This window comes from Haplochromis burtoni, unplaced genomic scaffold (genome assembly GCF_018398535.1).
Source record: "Haplochromis burtoni strain Fernald_Lab_line unplaced genomic scaffold, NCSU_Asbu1 Contig_9, whole genome shotgun sequence".
In the NCBI taxonomy this organism is placed as follows: Eukaryota; Metazoa; Chordata; class Actinopteri; order Cichliformes; family Cichlidae; genus Haplochromis; species Haplochromis burtoni.
The window spans coordinates 985,181-1,002,630 of record NW_024582370.1 but is presented as its reverse complement, the minus strand read 5'-3'; the positions used below and the strand labels follow the sequence as shown (position 1 = coordinate 1,002,630).

Genomic DNA, 17,450 nt, shown 5'->3' with positions numbered 1-17,450 from the left:
TTGGCATATTTGGAAAACACTGATAGGAAAATGAACTTTTAAAAATGTTTCCTGACAAAACGATCAACAGTTTAGTTGTAGACCAGTGGAAACGATCTTTTATTGTGTCAAGCTAAACATCACCTATATGCCACGTCACTGAGGTATGGATCGCTCACTTCTCCTTATCACTCAGATTCTCAGTCACTCTTTTAGTGGCGTATCTCAACTCTGAGTCCCCTTCTTTGCGCAGCAGCCACGCACAAACAAAAACAGAAGACTAACAAAAGCATATGTTCATGAAGGGAAATGAACATGACTGAAAAGTTTGAGTGAGGGAGCAAAAGTTGTCTCAAAATTCTTGCATGTCTTTTGCACAGCGGTCAGCCTGTCGGTGCAAAATTCCTTCATTTTCAACATCTTTGAAGTTTTTTTGCGTAGTGGATATTTAGAACTCCTTCTCTGCAACATTTCAACGACTCTTACACCTGAGCTTTGACTAAACTATTCTCTAACCCTTCTTTTCTTGGTTTGTATTTTTTTGGGTGGGTTTGCTGTCAGGCTTAGGATTACTAACCTTTTCACAAACCTTCTTCCAGTTCACTTTTCAAGAACTGTTTATATGACTTATAGCTAAATCAGTGATTGAAAGTTGGTTGATCCCTAAGGAAGAGCACAGCTACTCTAAGCCACGAGATTTCTAAGACCATCATCTCGCTCATCATCACAGTTGGTGTGATCTGTCTTGGTCTACTGTTGATAACACTGTGATCAAGGAGCCCAGGACTGGATTACAGACAACCTGTGTTATATTAAAACCTCACTGGCACTCACACACTGTGTTTACTGTATGCAGTAATTTGTTTGCTCATTTCTTTAGTCTGTTATTTGTTATTCTGACTTTTTTAATAAAAATTGAAGATTGAATAAGTGATCCAATAAACATGAAATGGCACCATATTTACCCCGTCCCTCCTACCACGGAGGTTATGTGACGGGTTTAGTTTGTCAGTCTGTTTATCAACAGGATTACTCAAAATGTTACGGACGGATTTGCATTTGGCTCAGCTCGTAATGATTAACTTTTGGAGTTGATCTGAAGTCTAAATCTGGATCCAGGACATGTTTGGAAGGCTAATGTACTACTAAGAAACATGAGTTCATCTTTATATCCATCTTTACAAATAGATAAGAAAAAATCTGGAAACATAGTGACATAGTGTGTCATATATATACATATTTGTGATATACTTCTGGATCCGTGATGGGGGAAATTCTCACTCTTGCTGGAGGTATGCAGCCTTGGACTAGCCTTGTATTTACAGGTGCCCGGCTTTCATTATAAGCAAACACAGTTTAGATTACACAAACATGAATAAATATCACATTCCTCTGTAAACATTTGACAAACCATTATTGAATGTTTTCATACCTGCATTATTTACTTTAGCTTGAAGTCTCCTTCTTATCCTCCTTTATAGGCCGAGTGCTACCTTAGGCTATTACTTTGAGCTGTCAGTATGCATTACCAAGCATACCAAACAAGCAGTAAAACAACAACACAGGCCTTGCTCATTATTTTATAAGCATGAAAGACAAGTAACTACTAAGAGTAGGTCAGTAACATCAATGCAACAGTGAAACCAAAATATTGAAATCCCTACAGAATGTCATTAATCTTATGGCTGAAAATATTCACACTGGAAGGTCCTTGAATAACACCTTGAACACCTCTCTCTGCTGTCAGACCCCCCAAGAGTTTACATTCGTGCCTTTATTATACTTTCTTAGGAAAATATTAATTGTCAGCAGATGCTGTAGAAAAGGCTCTGCAATGATCTGACCTGCAAAGTTTCATGGCACCCTGCTAACGTTGCAAGCTCATCGCTTGGTAAGAACACACCCCCTCATTACACGTGACACATGGAGCTTATGCTCTGTGTTATCCTTGACGGTGTACCAGATTTTTGTTTTACTGAATTTGACTCGTCTGCTAATTATGACAGGCTACTCAAATACCCACATTTTTTGAACCAAGCGCAGTTTTTTTCCATATCTCCCTGAAGTTGGATATAGATCACGCCTGAGGACAGATCTGTCCAGCCCCCTGTCAGCTTGGCTGACTTGACAAACAAACAGGCAGTGTGTCAAAAAACTCCCAACTGCAAAGGGCTTCTGAGAGCACAGTTTACACTCGCTAGCCTGGTGGTCTGGCTTTATGAGCAATGTTAGTGTCATACACACACAGAGACACGCAAATTCAAGTCTCACTCCTGAAGGCTCATGCAAGACCCCAAGGGCTGTGAAAGCAAAGCAGAGGTGATGTAAAACCTTCTTGCTTTCCCCGTGCTAATCAAAGAGATGACCTTACATGACCGAGTTAAAAGGTTATATATGTTTTCTACCAGAGGCTGACACATAAGCTGTCCCCGAGTGTTAAAAAAAGATGTGAAAAAGTGTGTGTGTGTGTGCACGCATGAGTCTGAGCATCCTTCACCTCTCCCTCTTTCACCGCAACGCAGCTGCGTCAACACTCACCCCTCAACACACCCTCTCACGTCAGAGTGTGTGTCAAAGAATCAAAGAAATGGAGTGTGCCTGTGTTAAAGCAATGAACAAAGGGGGAAGGAGGTGGTCTCAGGAGAAACCTGAGGAAGAAGAAAGAAGCCAAGAGACTGAGAACGGGAAGGAGAACGAGATAGATAGGAAGGGGGGACCGAGGGGTCAGATCTGAGAGAAAGCAGAGTGAGACATCTGGAAAAGAGAAAGAGTCACTGGGACGAGGAGGAAATTACAGCTGCCCAACAATGATTCATTGGGGAAAATTCTCCTCTGCATCTCCCTCTCCTCCCTTCAGTTCTCCAACCTCTCTACCTAACCCTGTAACCTCTCTCTGTGTACTACTCCCTGCTCGCGAGGATGGATTTCCATATGAAAAAGGCATCCGAAACATTTATAATTTTACGTCTCTGAGCGTTTTCAAAGAACATTAAAAAGGCACGCATTGACTGACTCTTTGATTTTCCCCGTTTCTCTCTCTCTCTAGGGATCTGAGCATGAACAACATCAGCGAGATCCAGCCCAGGGCCTTCCACCGACTGCACCTGCTATCAGAACTGTGAGTGCACAATCATTCAACTCACGCTCACTTAATGAACCTGCACTGTCACAACTCGTGCATGACGAGAACCAGTAATTCCTTGAACCGCTGATACCCACAGACGCCAGAGATGAGGTTGATGATTCTGGCCTGCCTCTGATCTCCCCTACCAAGAAAGTGCCTGAAGCAATATGCTAGTATATCCTGGGATGGCTGCACAAAAGGGAGAGCTGAGGCGAACCTGATATTCACTCAGAGATCAAATATATGGTCTTTAAAGCGCAGGTTCTGTGCTCGGCATCCAAGCCTCTGCTTTCTTGCCCTCCTTGAATTCGGTTCAGCTGGACAGATCAGCAGAAACAGTTCGCTCGTAGACAAGTGTCCTCGCCAAGATAAACACACACGATGGGAGACTTTTAGGATAGCCCTGGGACAACAAATAATGCAAATAGAATTAAGTATGGATTCATTGGAATATCTTTCACATACGTCTCTTGGCTGGTAATAAATACAGCTTTATTTGATCAAATGAAACTAAACAAACAATATGTTAGACTATAAGAAGTCTAAATGTTTTCGACTACCATAGCATATGCTACAGAGGAAATCTGGCCGGCGCTTTCAAGGTAAAAAAGAAGTAGTATTGGTTTCAGTCTCACAGGGCTGTTAAAAGAATACAAGGCGCAGCAAGTTTGCAAAACTTTTTTGAACACGTTCTCAGTCAACCTCGCCGATATCGGATCTGACTACTCCAACCACCCAGCAGAATTCCGTCTCCGTTTGACAAAAGCTGCCTACAGACTTGCCCTCAGGGCGTGAATGTGCGTAAGAGTGTAGTGTGTTTGAGTTCGAGGGGGCTTATGCTTGTATGTCAGCGTTCACGTGATTATTTCACCTCTGAATCCTGCAAACTTTGTGTGTGCGCATGTGTGTGTCTTTGTCGGGTCTTTGGACAGTCTGCTGTTTTCTTTGCTAATTTGCGCAGCTGCAGCCTGTGAGGCATGAGCTAACGATGATGAAAGCAACAAGGTTAGCCGGGCGGCCGCTACATTTCCTTTGAGTTGCCGTCCAACTGTGTCCGAAGAGCAGAACGAAGGGAAATTATGTGACACTTTAAAAGCCGGAATATCGAATCGACCACTTTGATTTATTGCAGCTTATTGCATTGCTGATCTGAACTTTTGCGGTTGTAAAACGTTACAGGTCAGATATTGCTGTTGGCGTAATAACGAAAACCACGCAGTTCAGGGTGGTGCTGAGCACTGAAGCTGACATTTGCCTGCATCGGGTTGGGGGAAATGGCAGGGGTGGGGGTTGAAGCGGGGCCTTGGACACAGCTCCATCTGTAGTGTTTGTCCAGGAACAACCATCCCAGTGTTTTACAGGCCCATTGATCTTGCTTCGTCTGCATAGCTATCAAGTTCTGACACTTTATGGAGACTTTTTGTTGCTTTGTAATTCTTCCAAGGAGTATGTTCCTTCCCTGAAGCCAATTTTTTCCCAGCCCTGTGACCATTTCAGGAGATGTTCTGAGACGATCGTGACATTTCAAGGGCAGGAAAAGCGCTTTTTAAAAATATTCATCTCTGCCTGAAATGGTTTAAAGAGACAAAGCGATAACAGGTTGTGCTACACTTAGAAAGCTCAGAAAAACAAATCAACGCTCTCAACACAAACATGATTGTTTGAGAGAGACAGCTTTTGATGTGGGTCTCGAGAACTGTTTGGTAGCAGGGAGAGGCAAGGGGCAGGCGTGTTGTGACTGGTAGAGTGATAAATTGTTTGATGTTGGGCTCTGCTTCGCCGCCCGCCCGCCCTCCCTTACTCCGTCTCCCTCCCACTGAATTCATTTTCACAGTCCCCCCCATCTTCACTTCACTGCAGGCCGTGTAGTCTCTGCCTTTGACATTTTTTCTGCTCTCACGTCACATTTTCACAAACTAAAACAAATTTGCTGATGGCAAGAGTTTCAACATTTATCCTGTGCTACGCTACAGGAAGGTGAGGGTACAGATTATCTCTATTTGAACACAAACTGTGTCATCCCACCTCTTATCTCTTTGCTCAGTTCTCACCTCTGTAGCTTCAAAGTGAATAACAGCTAATCCCTTTGAACCTAAAACGAGGTGATCAAATTAACTCACAAAGGTAGCTAATCTTACTGGGCTAAACCTTCCTTTGATTCACTGCACCATTAATATTGATAATAAGATGTGAGCACAATCATCCCTCCCTGCAGCCCTTTCCCTGCCTGTAAGTCCTTATTTCTATTGATCTCAGATCCCTCTTATTAAGCCTTCATTCAGCACTTTGATCAGTGAATTTGGGTCTTAATTTAAACACAAAAACATGCACACAACTGTCAGTCAGACGAAGCTTGAAGAGAGGCGACTGCGTGTCTGTGGATTAATGAGAGGGCAGCGATGCCCATGCTTGGATGCAGACTCCTAAACTGGTTTCTTATCTGGCCGTCATATCAAAGACACGCCCTCTTTTTTAAAAGTTTTGCTCTAAAAAAGCCATTTTCTCATGAAGCAGTAACTTGGAGCTACCAGAGGACGGCTTGGAGTGAGACTGCCCTCGAAGATGTCTTTTTCTGAAAACCACCGCTTCCAGCCCATCATCATTATCAAAGTCCATCCCTGTTTGTAGCTCCTGATCTCATATTTCACTCTGCTTTTGCCTTTAACTTCATAATCAGCCACTTGCGTCGTGTCTCCTACTCACCTTATCATTATCTGCAGCTATCTAACACCTCGTAATTATAGAGGTGAACTGACACCACTTCAAGTGGCCTGACAGGTGGAATAATCTGACTTCCCATCATTGGTGGCTTTGCCTCTTTTGGCCTACATCTTAATGTGCACAGAATATGCTCGTCTTATCTTCTGACACTCTTGATTGGATCCAGTCATATCGCAGCCCTCTGACTCCAACTATCACATGTGAGATATGAAATCCAAATGCAAGAGTAGAGAGGTGGTGAGTGGAGGCCAACGATGCCCTGCTTGTCTTTCTCTTGGCGATAAGATTGTCTGCTGATAGGCCAGGAATATGACATGGGGGAGGGTTAAGAGGTCAAAGCGTTGGCTGGCTTGATGTTCCAGGTGCAGCACCCAGCCAAGACTATCTAATATAGACCAATTCAAACTTTTCCTCTTAGTGTTGCCAGAATGGTTCATGTGCTGCCCACAAACAACCACATTCAAAGGCTGACGCTCCACGTGTCTGCATTTTACTCCCTCAATTTCAGAGGTTAATGGCAGGTTAAGTGGTTGACCTCGATGTCAAGTCAAAGGTCATGTGCTCACATTTCTTTTGACGGGCCAAGGTTGTAAAACATGCGCGTACTAAGCACTTACATAAAACACCCACGCACAATTCGCCCTCTCGCTGATAAGACCCGTTTATCTCCTCTGTCTCCCCTTTCATCATCAACTCCTATCACCTACCCTGGTCCTGCTACCACTATGACTATCACTACCCGAGATAGTGTGCCAAAATATGATGCCGTCTGTGTTCCCGAGGTCTTTAATCTGTCGTCTTGTTTATTATTTTGAGGCAATAGAACGAGATGATACATAGAACAATCAGCGGTGGATGTGCTTCAGCGAATCCCTCTCTGATCGGCCCAAATAGGAGGGTGGTCTCACCTCTGTTACCAGCAACACCCGTCTCCACTGCGCCGGCTACACTGGCTTCTGCTATGTTACCTATGAATCATTTTATAGTTGAGGTGGAATTTTTATCTGTGCAGCACAGAGGCCAAGAGCAATTGTAACAATCCTCAAATCAAATTAAAAGAACGAAAGAAAAAAGAAGAAACAGTTGGAGCCGCGGTTTGACATGAGCAAGGCGCCTTTCATTAGACGGAGATTGATGTGGAACGACTAGGAGGCAAAGTGTGGAACATTCACTCAAACGTACGATCATTTACACACACATAAATACACACTCTGATTTAATGGAAACAGTTGGTCAGCGGCTACTGCCGATGTTCTGCTGATGTCTATCAGGAACGTCTGAGCATTTCTTTCCCTTTTCAGCATCCATCCTCGCCATCGACGTAATTATTCATTTGATAAATGACGTCGGCAAGAAAAACACGATTCTGCTTTATTGCTGTGTTGGCTACAGTTGAATAGAGAATGGCTGCACAGGCAGTGGGACGTGCACAAAATACCCTAACTACAGTGTTTGTTTTCTAAAATGTAGAATCGCTGGCATCCGTCATCGTCCACATTTAAAAATCACTTATTTCTCTTGCTGCTGCATCAAAGCCTTTCAATGCATACATATATAAATAAGTATATTATATATTAAAGACTAGCCAAAACAAGGCACTGAAGGCGTTTTTATTTCAGAAACTTAAATGCATCTCTGGAAATCGACCTAAAAATATCCCTGTTGACCAGATTGTGCATCTGCGGAAACTCAGAATGGTATTTATTGTCCCTGGAGAGACATTAAAATTCAATCAAGGGGAAACTGAACCAGTTTTTCTTGAAATTACGGATAAATATTGGGAGTGTCATTGAGTTGAATGCTCAAAGAAATAACTGTCTGTCATACGTCTGTCATTTTTGGGAAATCTATATTGAGATTTCATGCGGCACTGTTTATGTCTATGTGAATAAGCTTTGACTGTGGTTTGACTAAATGGCACCACAATAGCTTGGATAGTGATCGGCTCGCTTTGCCGATGTGTGTGTTTCTGTTGATAAATACGAGATCTGTAAAAGTTATAAACTGAGCCGAGTGTGAGATTTGGCAGGCGTGGGTGGAGCTGTGTGGTTTGCCACTGCACAGTAATACAACAGAGACATGTTGACATGAGCGTCAGATGTCAGAGGGAGTTTGACGGGAGCCCTCGACCATTTACCATCTGGATGCTAGTGGCTTGGGAAGGCAGACAGCACACTCTATCAATAATTTAGTATCCTGGCACTGTTGGTACAGCTTTTCCAGAAGCAGGCTGCTTAGCATTAAGCTGAAATGTCAGGCAAACATCACCTGTAGAGCAATTGTGTGAGGTGGAGGAGGGCTCCAATGAGTAACATATAACGTCTTGTGTGTGTGTTTAATAAAAGTGGGTGGTCTTGAGTTGTGAAGCCCAAATCTGTGTTTAAACTGCGCTTCCAGCTTGTGACCTTGAGAGTTATTCTGCTGGACTGAATGTTATTTATTTGGACATCTTATACACACACTCACAAATGACCATTAGGTGCTGTGTTTGATAAACAAACTGATTGGATTGCTTGTGTGAATGCGTGTGGTTTCTCTCCCCGCTGTCCTCGAGGCCCCTTTAGAATAGGCCGATTTACCCTCAAGGACATGGAAATTAGCGCACGCAATGTCTCGCTGCACACATGTGTTTGTGCGCACACATATAGTATACACCTTACTATACAAACACGCACATAAACACACTCACATCCACACATATACTTATGCGGTGCACTTGTTGACCCAGTCTCATTCAATTCAGTCTTTACTCACTCATCGGCGCTCCCAGGATTGGTTAAGGTTTCAGGGTGTGCCTCGGGCCAATAGCAACCACACTGAAGGGAATAGAAAATTCTTATTTGCATACTGCCCCAACAATAACCCCAAAGCAGTCTGGGATGAAGTCACATCACAGCCTCATCCAAAAAGTATCGAATAAAATACGTAAATGAACGTAAAAAAAGCTCTTCTCTTGAGACTTGTAACTTTTTTTGTGTCTATGATTGTATTTCAATTTTCCACTTTTATAATTTTGCTTGTTTCTCTTTTAGGCGTATCTCAGGGAATCAGCTGAGGTATATCTCAGGCCTCGCCTTCCAGGGTCTACACAACCTGAAAGTTCTGTAAGTAACTTCCTCCACCCTCTCACCTATACCACAGCCCTGGTTTAATCCCCATGCCTAAACCGCCACTGTGGGTTTATCCCACTCTATCCTTTGAAAGGGAACTTGCCCTACCTTGAATGAAACACACAAGCCATGCATCATTAACTGCAGTTAAATTTTATGAGATTGGGGGAGACATGCACTGCTTGCAGCACCTTTATTTCTAAACAAGCGCTGTTTCACTTGCGAGGACACACACACACACACATACCCTTACAGGTGTATTGCAGGGACCTCCCAGTCACACCACCCACTGAGATTACAGAAAGTGACAAATAATTGACCAAGGACTCCATTCAAAGCTGTTCTCTTAACACCACACTTCTCAAACTGTGTTCATGGCCACCAACTGTTAGAGCTGCTGCAAAGTATCATAAAAAAAAGTGCAAAGCAGCCACAAAACTCAGAGCACCTTTTGACTTGTGAGCACAGGATCTAATGAGTTGCAGCCATATTTCTAGTTAGCGCAGGACAAGGATTTTAAGGAGATTTTCATGAGCTTTGCCAACCCCCTCAACTCCTTTTGGACCTTGGCTGAGAAAAGTCAGAGCGGCAGTTCCACAGAATATAAACTCAGCTAGCAAACTTGTGGTTTGTAATTTGAGGGAATCTAGAGAATTACCAGGCACACCAGTTGATCTTCTTTCACCTTGTGCCGTGAAACTCACCGAAACAGAACGAGCCAACCGCAATGAACGATAGTGGGAAATACACTGTGTCATATACACTCGACACTACAACGCCAAAGGAAAACTTTGGAGGATCTCTTTGACCTCACGGTAACTGAACTATCCATTTAATTTCTTAACATAACGGTGAAGGTCTCCCTGTGTTAGACATGAAAATACTGCTGACCTTGTCTAGGTTAACCACAAGATCCCTGCTGACTCTCACAGGCACACCACACTCGCAGAGGTTGAACAGGAATCCTCCCCATTGGGAAATTCTTTGAAACAGGAAAATATATAAAAACAGAAAAGTTATATAAATAAATGTGAAAACTATGCTATTACATGCGCTATGCTCCATCCTTCATTTACAGCTAAATAAATAAACACATGCGCAAGGAAATGTTTTAATTATACTTCATATTATACTTCATATCATACTGGCGGGGGAGGAAAAAAAGAAGCATTTCTCAACAGTGGATATACGATATACGATTCCTATCACACAAGACACGAAGCATTCACAGAGACAGACTACCGTGGCACATTGACCCCCTGGGTCTATGTGACACACCGGAGGCTTTATGAGCCTGTTTAAGTGGACTTGTCACAATAAAACTGAAGAAATAGTGTGAGATAGATAGAAAAAGCAAGGGAGGGTGAGTAAAGAGAGAGGTCTATTGTTTGCTTCCCACTTCCTCCCCATTTTTGCTCCAATCTTTTGAGAATGACATCAGCAGCCCACCCAGGGAGGCTCTTTCTCTTTTGTTCTACCCTTCATTCTCTGCTTCTCTTCAAGCTTTCACTGGCCCTTTCCTTCTTGTGTCAGATTTCCCTCACTATGAAATTTTTGTCCTGCCCGTTGCACTCTCGCATGTGCACACACATCCAGTACGAAAACTTCATCAAGTATAGACATGATACATATAGCTGTGTAATGTGTGTGTGCCTTGTAGGATGCTACAGAATAACCAGCTGGAGAGACTTCCTGATGATGCTCCTTGGGACCTACCCAACCTCCTGTCCTTGTGAGTCTCCGTCTCATACACATTGCACTCATCTTCTCATCCAGCAGTGAATGAAACACTGGCCACCTACGCATTTCACTAATAACCACAATGCAGGTATAGGAGCACCGCTGACAAATGACAGACCATATCCAAATGGTGGCTGCAATAGTTGTGCGCTCAGTGCTGCTGTGCTGCCTAATGGAAGAAGTCACAGCCTGATTGTGTCAGTGCAGTGCATGGTAGCATCTGGAAGCCATGAGGGAAACAGCAGACACTGCAGGCCAGCGAGAGCATCTCCAATGAGCTGTGAAACAACCCCATTTTCCATCAGTTCCCCCTCTCTTCCTCCTCTACTCCTACTCCCCTGTTCTTCTCCCACCACCCACACTGCTAACCCCTGGCTAATGAGAGTGTTTGGTGACCTAATTGTCTAATCTGCAGGGTCAGTGTATGTGTGTGTCAGTGTGCATGCGTGTGTGTGCATGTGTGGACCACCTCATCTGCAATTCCTCACTGGTACCCCACTCTTCGAACATTGCCCTCCACATGTACTCCACGTCTCCACTTTCCAAATTATTAATTCCTTGCAAATATCCATAAAGCCTTTCCCTTCATCGCAAAGACACACACACACACACACACAAGTGCACACACCAAAATTGCTGGGGTTGTAACACAGGAGGGGCGTGCATGTCTAACTCCTCTACCACCTACAACGTTTCCCCCGTCTGGTATTAAGCAGGCCTGCACCCCTTCAGTACAGTCACCCAGCCAGCACACACACACACACACACACACACACACACACACACACACACTTTGTTCTGGCAGACACATCAGTGCGGACTGCTCTTGTCTGAATTAACAAATTGCTGTCATGATGATGTCTGCGTGTCTTTGCGTACGAGCGTGTGGTCTTCACAGATCTTTTTCTTTTAGCGGATAGAAATTGTCACAAGTAATGAAAAACACACATGCACACACACTCGTGCGCACACACACACAGAGTACACAAACAGAGCCAGTGTGTAGAGACGCACCTTGTCATTACAGTAATGATAAGCTGAGCACAGAAAGATTACTGGAAAGGCTTTGGAGAGTGAAGCTTGTCGGCGCCTCTCACTGACATAAAACACACCAGGTAAAAAGAAAGAGTCACATGGATTCAAATTGGTATGAATGTATTAAAGGAGGCTTTCATCCAAAATAAATCATGACTTAATCTCAAACAGCGATTCTGTTCTCAGCAGCGAGATTGATTCAAGAAATTTGCCTCTTGGAGCAGGATAATTACAGCACAGTGTGGGTGCTGTTGCTTGTGCCATCATAAGCAGACAGATGTGTTTTGGGTCCTTACCAAAGGGTTAAGTAGTGTAGCCTTATCAACACTCATGAGTTTCACAGGCAGATTTAGATCAGTGTAACCAGGTTTAGGGAAAATGGACTACATGGCAGTAAAACAGCCCCCCCCCCTTCACCAAAGATCCTGGTTGTATAAAATTTTGTCCATCTGGAGAATTGAACAAACAGAAGCAGTAACCCAGAGCTCCAGGATCATTTAAAGGATTTTTCTCTTTCTGCCTCTGCTTCTCACTCTGGTAATCATACGTCAGACTTTGATGTGATGGACAGGAAATGTCTGCTTTATTAGCCTTTGTGGAACATTCCTGGTTCTGTCTGGACCTTCACCAGACCTGGCAGGTCCACTCGAAAAGGAGGAATTATTATTTTACCCTGGAGAACAACCCAGAGAAAGCAGAAAGACCTTCTGTAGCTTTCATCCTGTGATTTGGGTCAGGGACGAACAATGTCCACAGTTGCAGGATACGGGGTGCACAAGGGCAAATGTTTAGCGCTGCAAAAAGAAAAAAAAGAGACGTGCGCTGAAAACACATTCAGAAGTATTTACATATATGGTGGTAGGTGCCTCTGTGTGTGTGAGCATCTGCCAGTGTATACAGTTGCTCTCCTGATGGAAACTTGCCCCAGGCAGACAAGCCCAGAGTTCAGAGTTCAAGTTCAGATTTCACTTTGAAGATGCTTTTTGTTTGGTAAAACCTCCGAGGGGGCGAGGAGAACTGGAGCGCAGGAATCAAAGAACCTCGGCAGAAGATTGATAAGGAGGGGATGTTTGAAAGATGAACAAGAATTAAGGACTGAGATGCAAAAGGGATTCAAAGCAGCTGGGGAGTGCGTCAATGAAGATATAAGAAACAAAACGCCAGTGCGAGAGAGGCCGGAGGGAGGGAAATGAATGAGTGAGTGTGAAGGGCCAAAGAAAGAAGAATAGCAGGAGGAAGTGGTCTCTCTTGTCAACTCTGCCCTGAGGGGATCATTCATCATGATCGGCAGTGTGTGTGTGTGTGTGTGTGTGTGTGTGTGTGTGTGTGTGTGTGTGTGTGTGTGTAAATGTACACGGACGGCGTGTCCACACTCATGGCCTGTGGGTTCAGAGCACAGAGGGGAACAAAGGTTTGTTAGGTTTTTTATAGTTGAAAAGATGAAAGTGCACATGTGGCAGTGTGTGAGTGTGTGTGTGTGTGTGTGAGTGTGTGTGTGTGTTTGCTGTCACTTCATTGGCTGTAAGAAGTCGCATTAGCGTTTGATTGGAGGAAATTTCAGAGACTAAACTGGGAAAAAGTAAAAAAGCTGAGAATGCTTCCTTCTGTCTTCTACCTTTTCCAGACACTCAGCGAGTGTCACAACAAAAAGAGCACAAATATAAAAGACTCACCACAATCATTTCCACATTTTTGCAACTGTCATTTTCTCATCTTACATTTCACACATGTCTGTACTGGCAAAGCTTCTCGTGGCGTATTTAGCATGGGAATAAATCATAATGAGAAACTTCTAAGAAGCTGCAGTAAAGATGAAAGAAGCAGAATAAAGGACGTGTAATTCTCATAATAACCTTCCTGTAAGCCAAACCGTTTCAGTGCCGTGACACACAACCACTAATGCGCACAGAAGCACAGATACGCATCCACATGAGCAAGAATACTGTACTCAGACTTGGTGATTATCTCGTTAAGCTCAGTTCCTCTCACCCTGCAGGCGTCTTGACGCGAACCTGTTGTCTGTGGTTCCGGCTGAGGCCTTCAGAGGCGTCCGCTCCCTTAGACACCTGTGGCTAGATGACAACTCCCTAACGGAGATCCCAGTGATGGCGCTTGACTCTCTGCCCTCCCTGCAGGCCATGACGCTGGCGCTCAACCAAATCACACACATCCCAGATTACGCATTTACCAACCTCTCTGCCCTTGTGGTGCTGTAAGTTGCATTGTGCGTTATTTGTCCTCCGCTGAGCTGAAATAATGTTTCGACATACTGTGGCATTGTTTTTGTTTTTTTTTCATGAAATTAATTTCAATTTTTTGAAAAATGTCTGTGTCGTTTTTCCAGGCATCTCCATAACAACCACATCAGGAGCATGGGCTCGAGATGTTTTGAAGGTTTAAACAGTCTGGAGACACTGTGAGTATCCAACATTCATGCATTCTCACTGAAACACACAGCCGTGCTCACACACACACTGTTGGACAGTATTAAAAATAACAAAGGACGTTTTAACAGTCTGACACGCACACATGCATGCATGCACGCACACTGAAGGGAATGCATTTCTTTGGCCTAAATGAGCACCTCCTTGTTTCCAAAATCACCACTGCAGGCTTTTTGATTACAAAGCATCAGCAAGTATCAACATTCATTTGCTATAGTAGTGTTTACAGCAATCACATTGCCTCAGTATAACCCAAGATATTTGAAAAACTCCCTAAATATAACCTGAAGGAGGTAACACAACCAAAAGACTCACATTATGTGCCTCACTAAAGCCCTGATTGTGTGTGAGTGTGTAGGTGTGCTTGTGTGTGTGTAAAGCTGGTTGGTGTTACTTGGAACACACTTGGTGTTTTTACAAATCATATGAAACAAGTGCGCCAAAGAATAATGAAGTGTGGTGCTAAATTGTAAAGTCATAATAATGATTAATGCCCCGATAATTTCATGAAGCGCCTGAACGTTTCTCAAAACCACAACCAACGAATGAGTGACGGGAATGTGAAGGTAAAAAAGTCGTCTTTGATTCCTTTAAAGCATCATCGCGGTGTTTTGAATGAGCAGTTGCTAGCCAGAGTTAAGGTCAAGTAAAGACTACAGGAGAGAGTTTTCGCGAGTACGTGCCGTCGCCTCAATTACTACCTCCTAACCACACACCAATATGGAAACCGCAGAAAACCGACACAGCTTCATGAAAGAGGTGGGGAGAGAAAAGAAATAGTGTCTCCTGCAAAATTCACGGTGGTCTGATGAAAACACTTTGTCTGGCATGCTGCTTAACAACCTGTTGAAGTGTTAAAAAAAAAAAAGCACGGCTTTCTTTTTTATGAGTGTCTGGGCACATGCACGTGCGTGCACATAAGCGAGTACTGTCTGCCTGTGCAATAATACAGCTTTACGCTCAACTTGAAAGTCATTATCAGTTCTGGGAACTGTGAGGAAACACGGCGTAAGGCGGAGGAGGAATGGTTAAGGGGATGAAGGGAAACTGGAGATTGTGAAAAAGAGGGATGGAGCTCTCTGGACCAGAATAGTGCGTGTTAAAGTGTTTGGACTGTCAGCGGTGGGGGAGAGATAAGATGACAGGTGTCATTGACGTGGGGATCGCACTGGTATGATGGGTTGATCTCTCACAGCGGCTTTGCTTATGAGAAATACGAGAGACCATCTGTATCGCCGCCACCCTCCCCAACCCCTAGTGTGTATTATAAAATCATTACTACGAGGAGCCGTCCAGAGGCCTGCTGGAAAATGCAACAGCATATGCAAACAAGACAGAACAGACACCGGCAGACAAACATTTCACAACATTTGCTGGAAATACATACATATATCTCTCAAAGTTCTTCATCAAAGGTATTTGGCTACTTGCACAGAATAAAAACAAATCCAGTTGAATAGGACTTTAGGATATCCTTTGATCTTGATGGCTGGAAATCTTCAAAGGAGGCTCTTAAGTGCACACATGCCCTGGCATACATTTTAATACACCAAAGTACATACTCGTATACATGCAGTCACATGTACACTACATTTCTCCCATGCACAGAAGGGCTCTAATGTGCATACTTGTGTAAAGAATGGAAATACAGTCTAGGAACTGTGTCAGGTGTTTATCTTATTGAGTGTGAAAAACTGATGAGACAAAATCCTGAATAATCAAGACGGAGCGGTAAAAGGTCAAGGGTCACACCCAAATCGCAAACGACACTTCGCCAATGTTTGATACACTAATAGTCTGATATGCATCAAAGTGAAAGCACAGTTTTAAAGAATATAAAAATGCTTTGGGTAATTTAGGGATCTACTTCATCGCATAGTTAGGCCAACATGCCGCGGAGATGGTGGAGAACCAAGATAAGGTCTGCAAACTTGTTTGTGAGATCGATTGCTGGAATGTTAGATAATGGTCACATCTTTTCTCCATCTCACCAACACATTTTTCATACAGGTACATCTTAGAATTAGCGACAGAATTGGTTGAATTTTTTTACTCCCTAAGAAAGAGGTAATGGCGCTCAATTCAGTTCAGTTTTGTTTTCATGGTGCCAACTCACAATGAGAGTCACCTCAAGGTGCTTTATACCAGCGGTGCCCAACCCCCGGGCCTCGGGCATGTACCGGTCCGTGAGTCGTTTGGTACCGGGCCGTGAGAGTTGAGGCTCAGGTGTGAAATGTCTGGTTTTCAGGGTTTTTATCGGTTTCCAGCGTTATTTTGTTATCGTTTTTATCGTTAACTCGGTGTTCCTGGGTCTTTTCACGTGTGTTATGAATAACTCTAGTTTTACTAGTTTTATTTTGTTGTATTTAGCTGCGACACCTTAAAGGCCGGTCCATGAAAATAATGTCGGGCATAAACTGGTCCGTGGCGCAAAAAAGGTTGGAGACCGCTACTTTATACTGTAGAAAAAAGAAAACCCCAACAATCTGACAACCCGTATGAGCAAACACTTGGTGGAAGCAGGAAGGAAAAACTCCCTTTCAACAGGAAATACCACGCTCAGGGAGGGGCAGTCTTCTTCCAAGAGTAGTTGGGGTGAGAGGAAAGAGAAGAAAGCAGCGAGAAACAGAGTTTAGAGAGGAGTGAAGAAGAAACAGTGTGTTAGGTGAAGCCCTGCCCACCACCAGTCTAAGGCTACTACATAACCAAAGGATAGTTCAGGGCCCTAAAATCTTCTATCAGCAACACACACACACACACACACACTCGTGCAACATTTCTCACACACAAAACATATAAGACCACATACAGTATGGATGGTCTCCATCATGACTGGGACTGCATGTGTTAACATGCTGTTTTATAATGACTGTTTCTCTTACTGGTTCTCTCACAGGGATTTAAACTACAATGATCTGCAGGAGTTCCCTGTGGCCATCAGGACACTGAGCAAACTTCAGGAACTGTGAGTACACACACACAGACACACACACACGCAAACACGAAAAACACACCTGCCCGACATGACTATCGTGGTTGCGTTATCCCGAGTAATCCCGTTAAGTGATTTTAATGTGGCACTCGGATACAATCTCTCTCACCCCAAGCAGGTGCTGGCTACACACCCACGCAGCCGCTCGCCTGCACGTACACACAGGCGCACATGCACACACACAAGCCGTGTTTTCCCTCCGCTTCAGCAGATGTTCTGCAGCGCGCCTATGTGTCACAGATACAGCGTATGTGTGCGTGTCTACATCTCATGTATCCAAAAATGCTTTTCAGCTGTGCAAAGGC

General features: G+C 43.8%; 1 protein-coding gene across 1 annotated transcript in view; it reads left to right on the top strand.

The window, feature by feature from the left end:
- LOC102292822 (leucine-rich repeat-containing G-protein coupled receptor 6) overlaps positions 1–17,450 on the top strand; it is a 39,801-nt gene that overhangs the window by 12,899 nt on the left and 9,452 nt on the right. The window contains exons 2-7 of the mRNA XM_005914675.3: positions 3,026–3,097; positions 8,857–8,928; positions 10,595–10,666; positions 13,706–13,921; positions 14,054–14,125; positions 17,050–17,118. Coding sequence (XP_005914737.2) covers positions 3,026–3,097; positions 8,857–8,928; positions 10,595–10,666; positions 13,706–13,921; positions 14,054–14,125; positions 17,050–17,118 — 573 coding nt within the window. The remainder of the gene's footprint in view (positions 1–3,025; positions 3,098–8,856; positions 8,929–10,594; positions 10,667–13,705; positions 13,922–14,053; positions 14,126–17,049; positions 17,119–17,450) is intronic.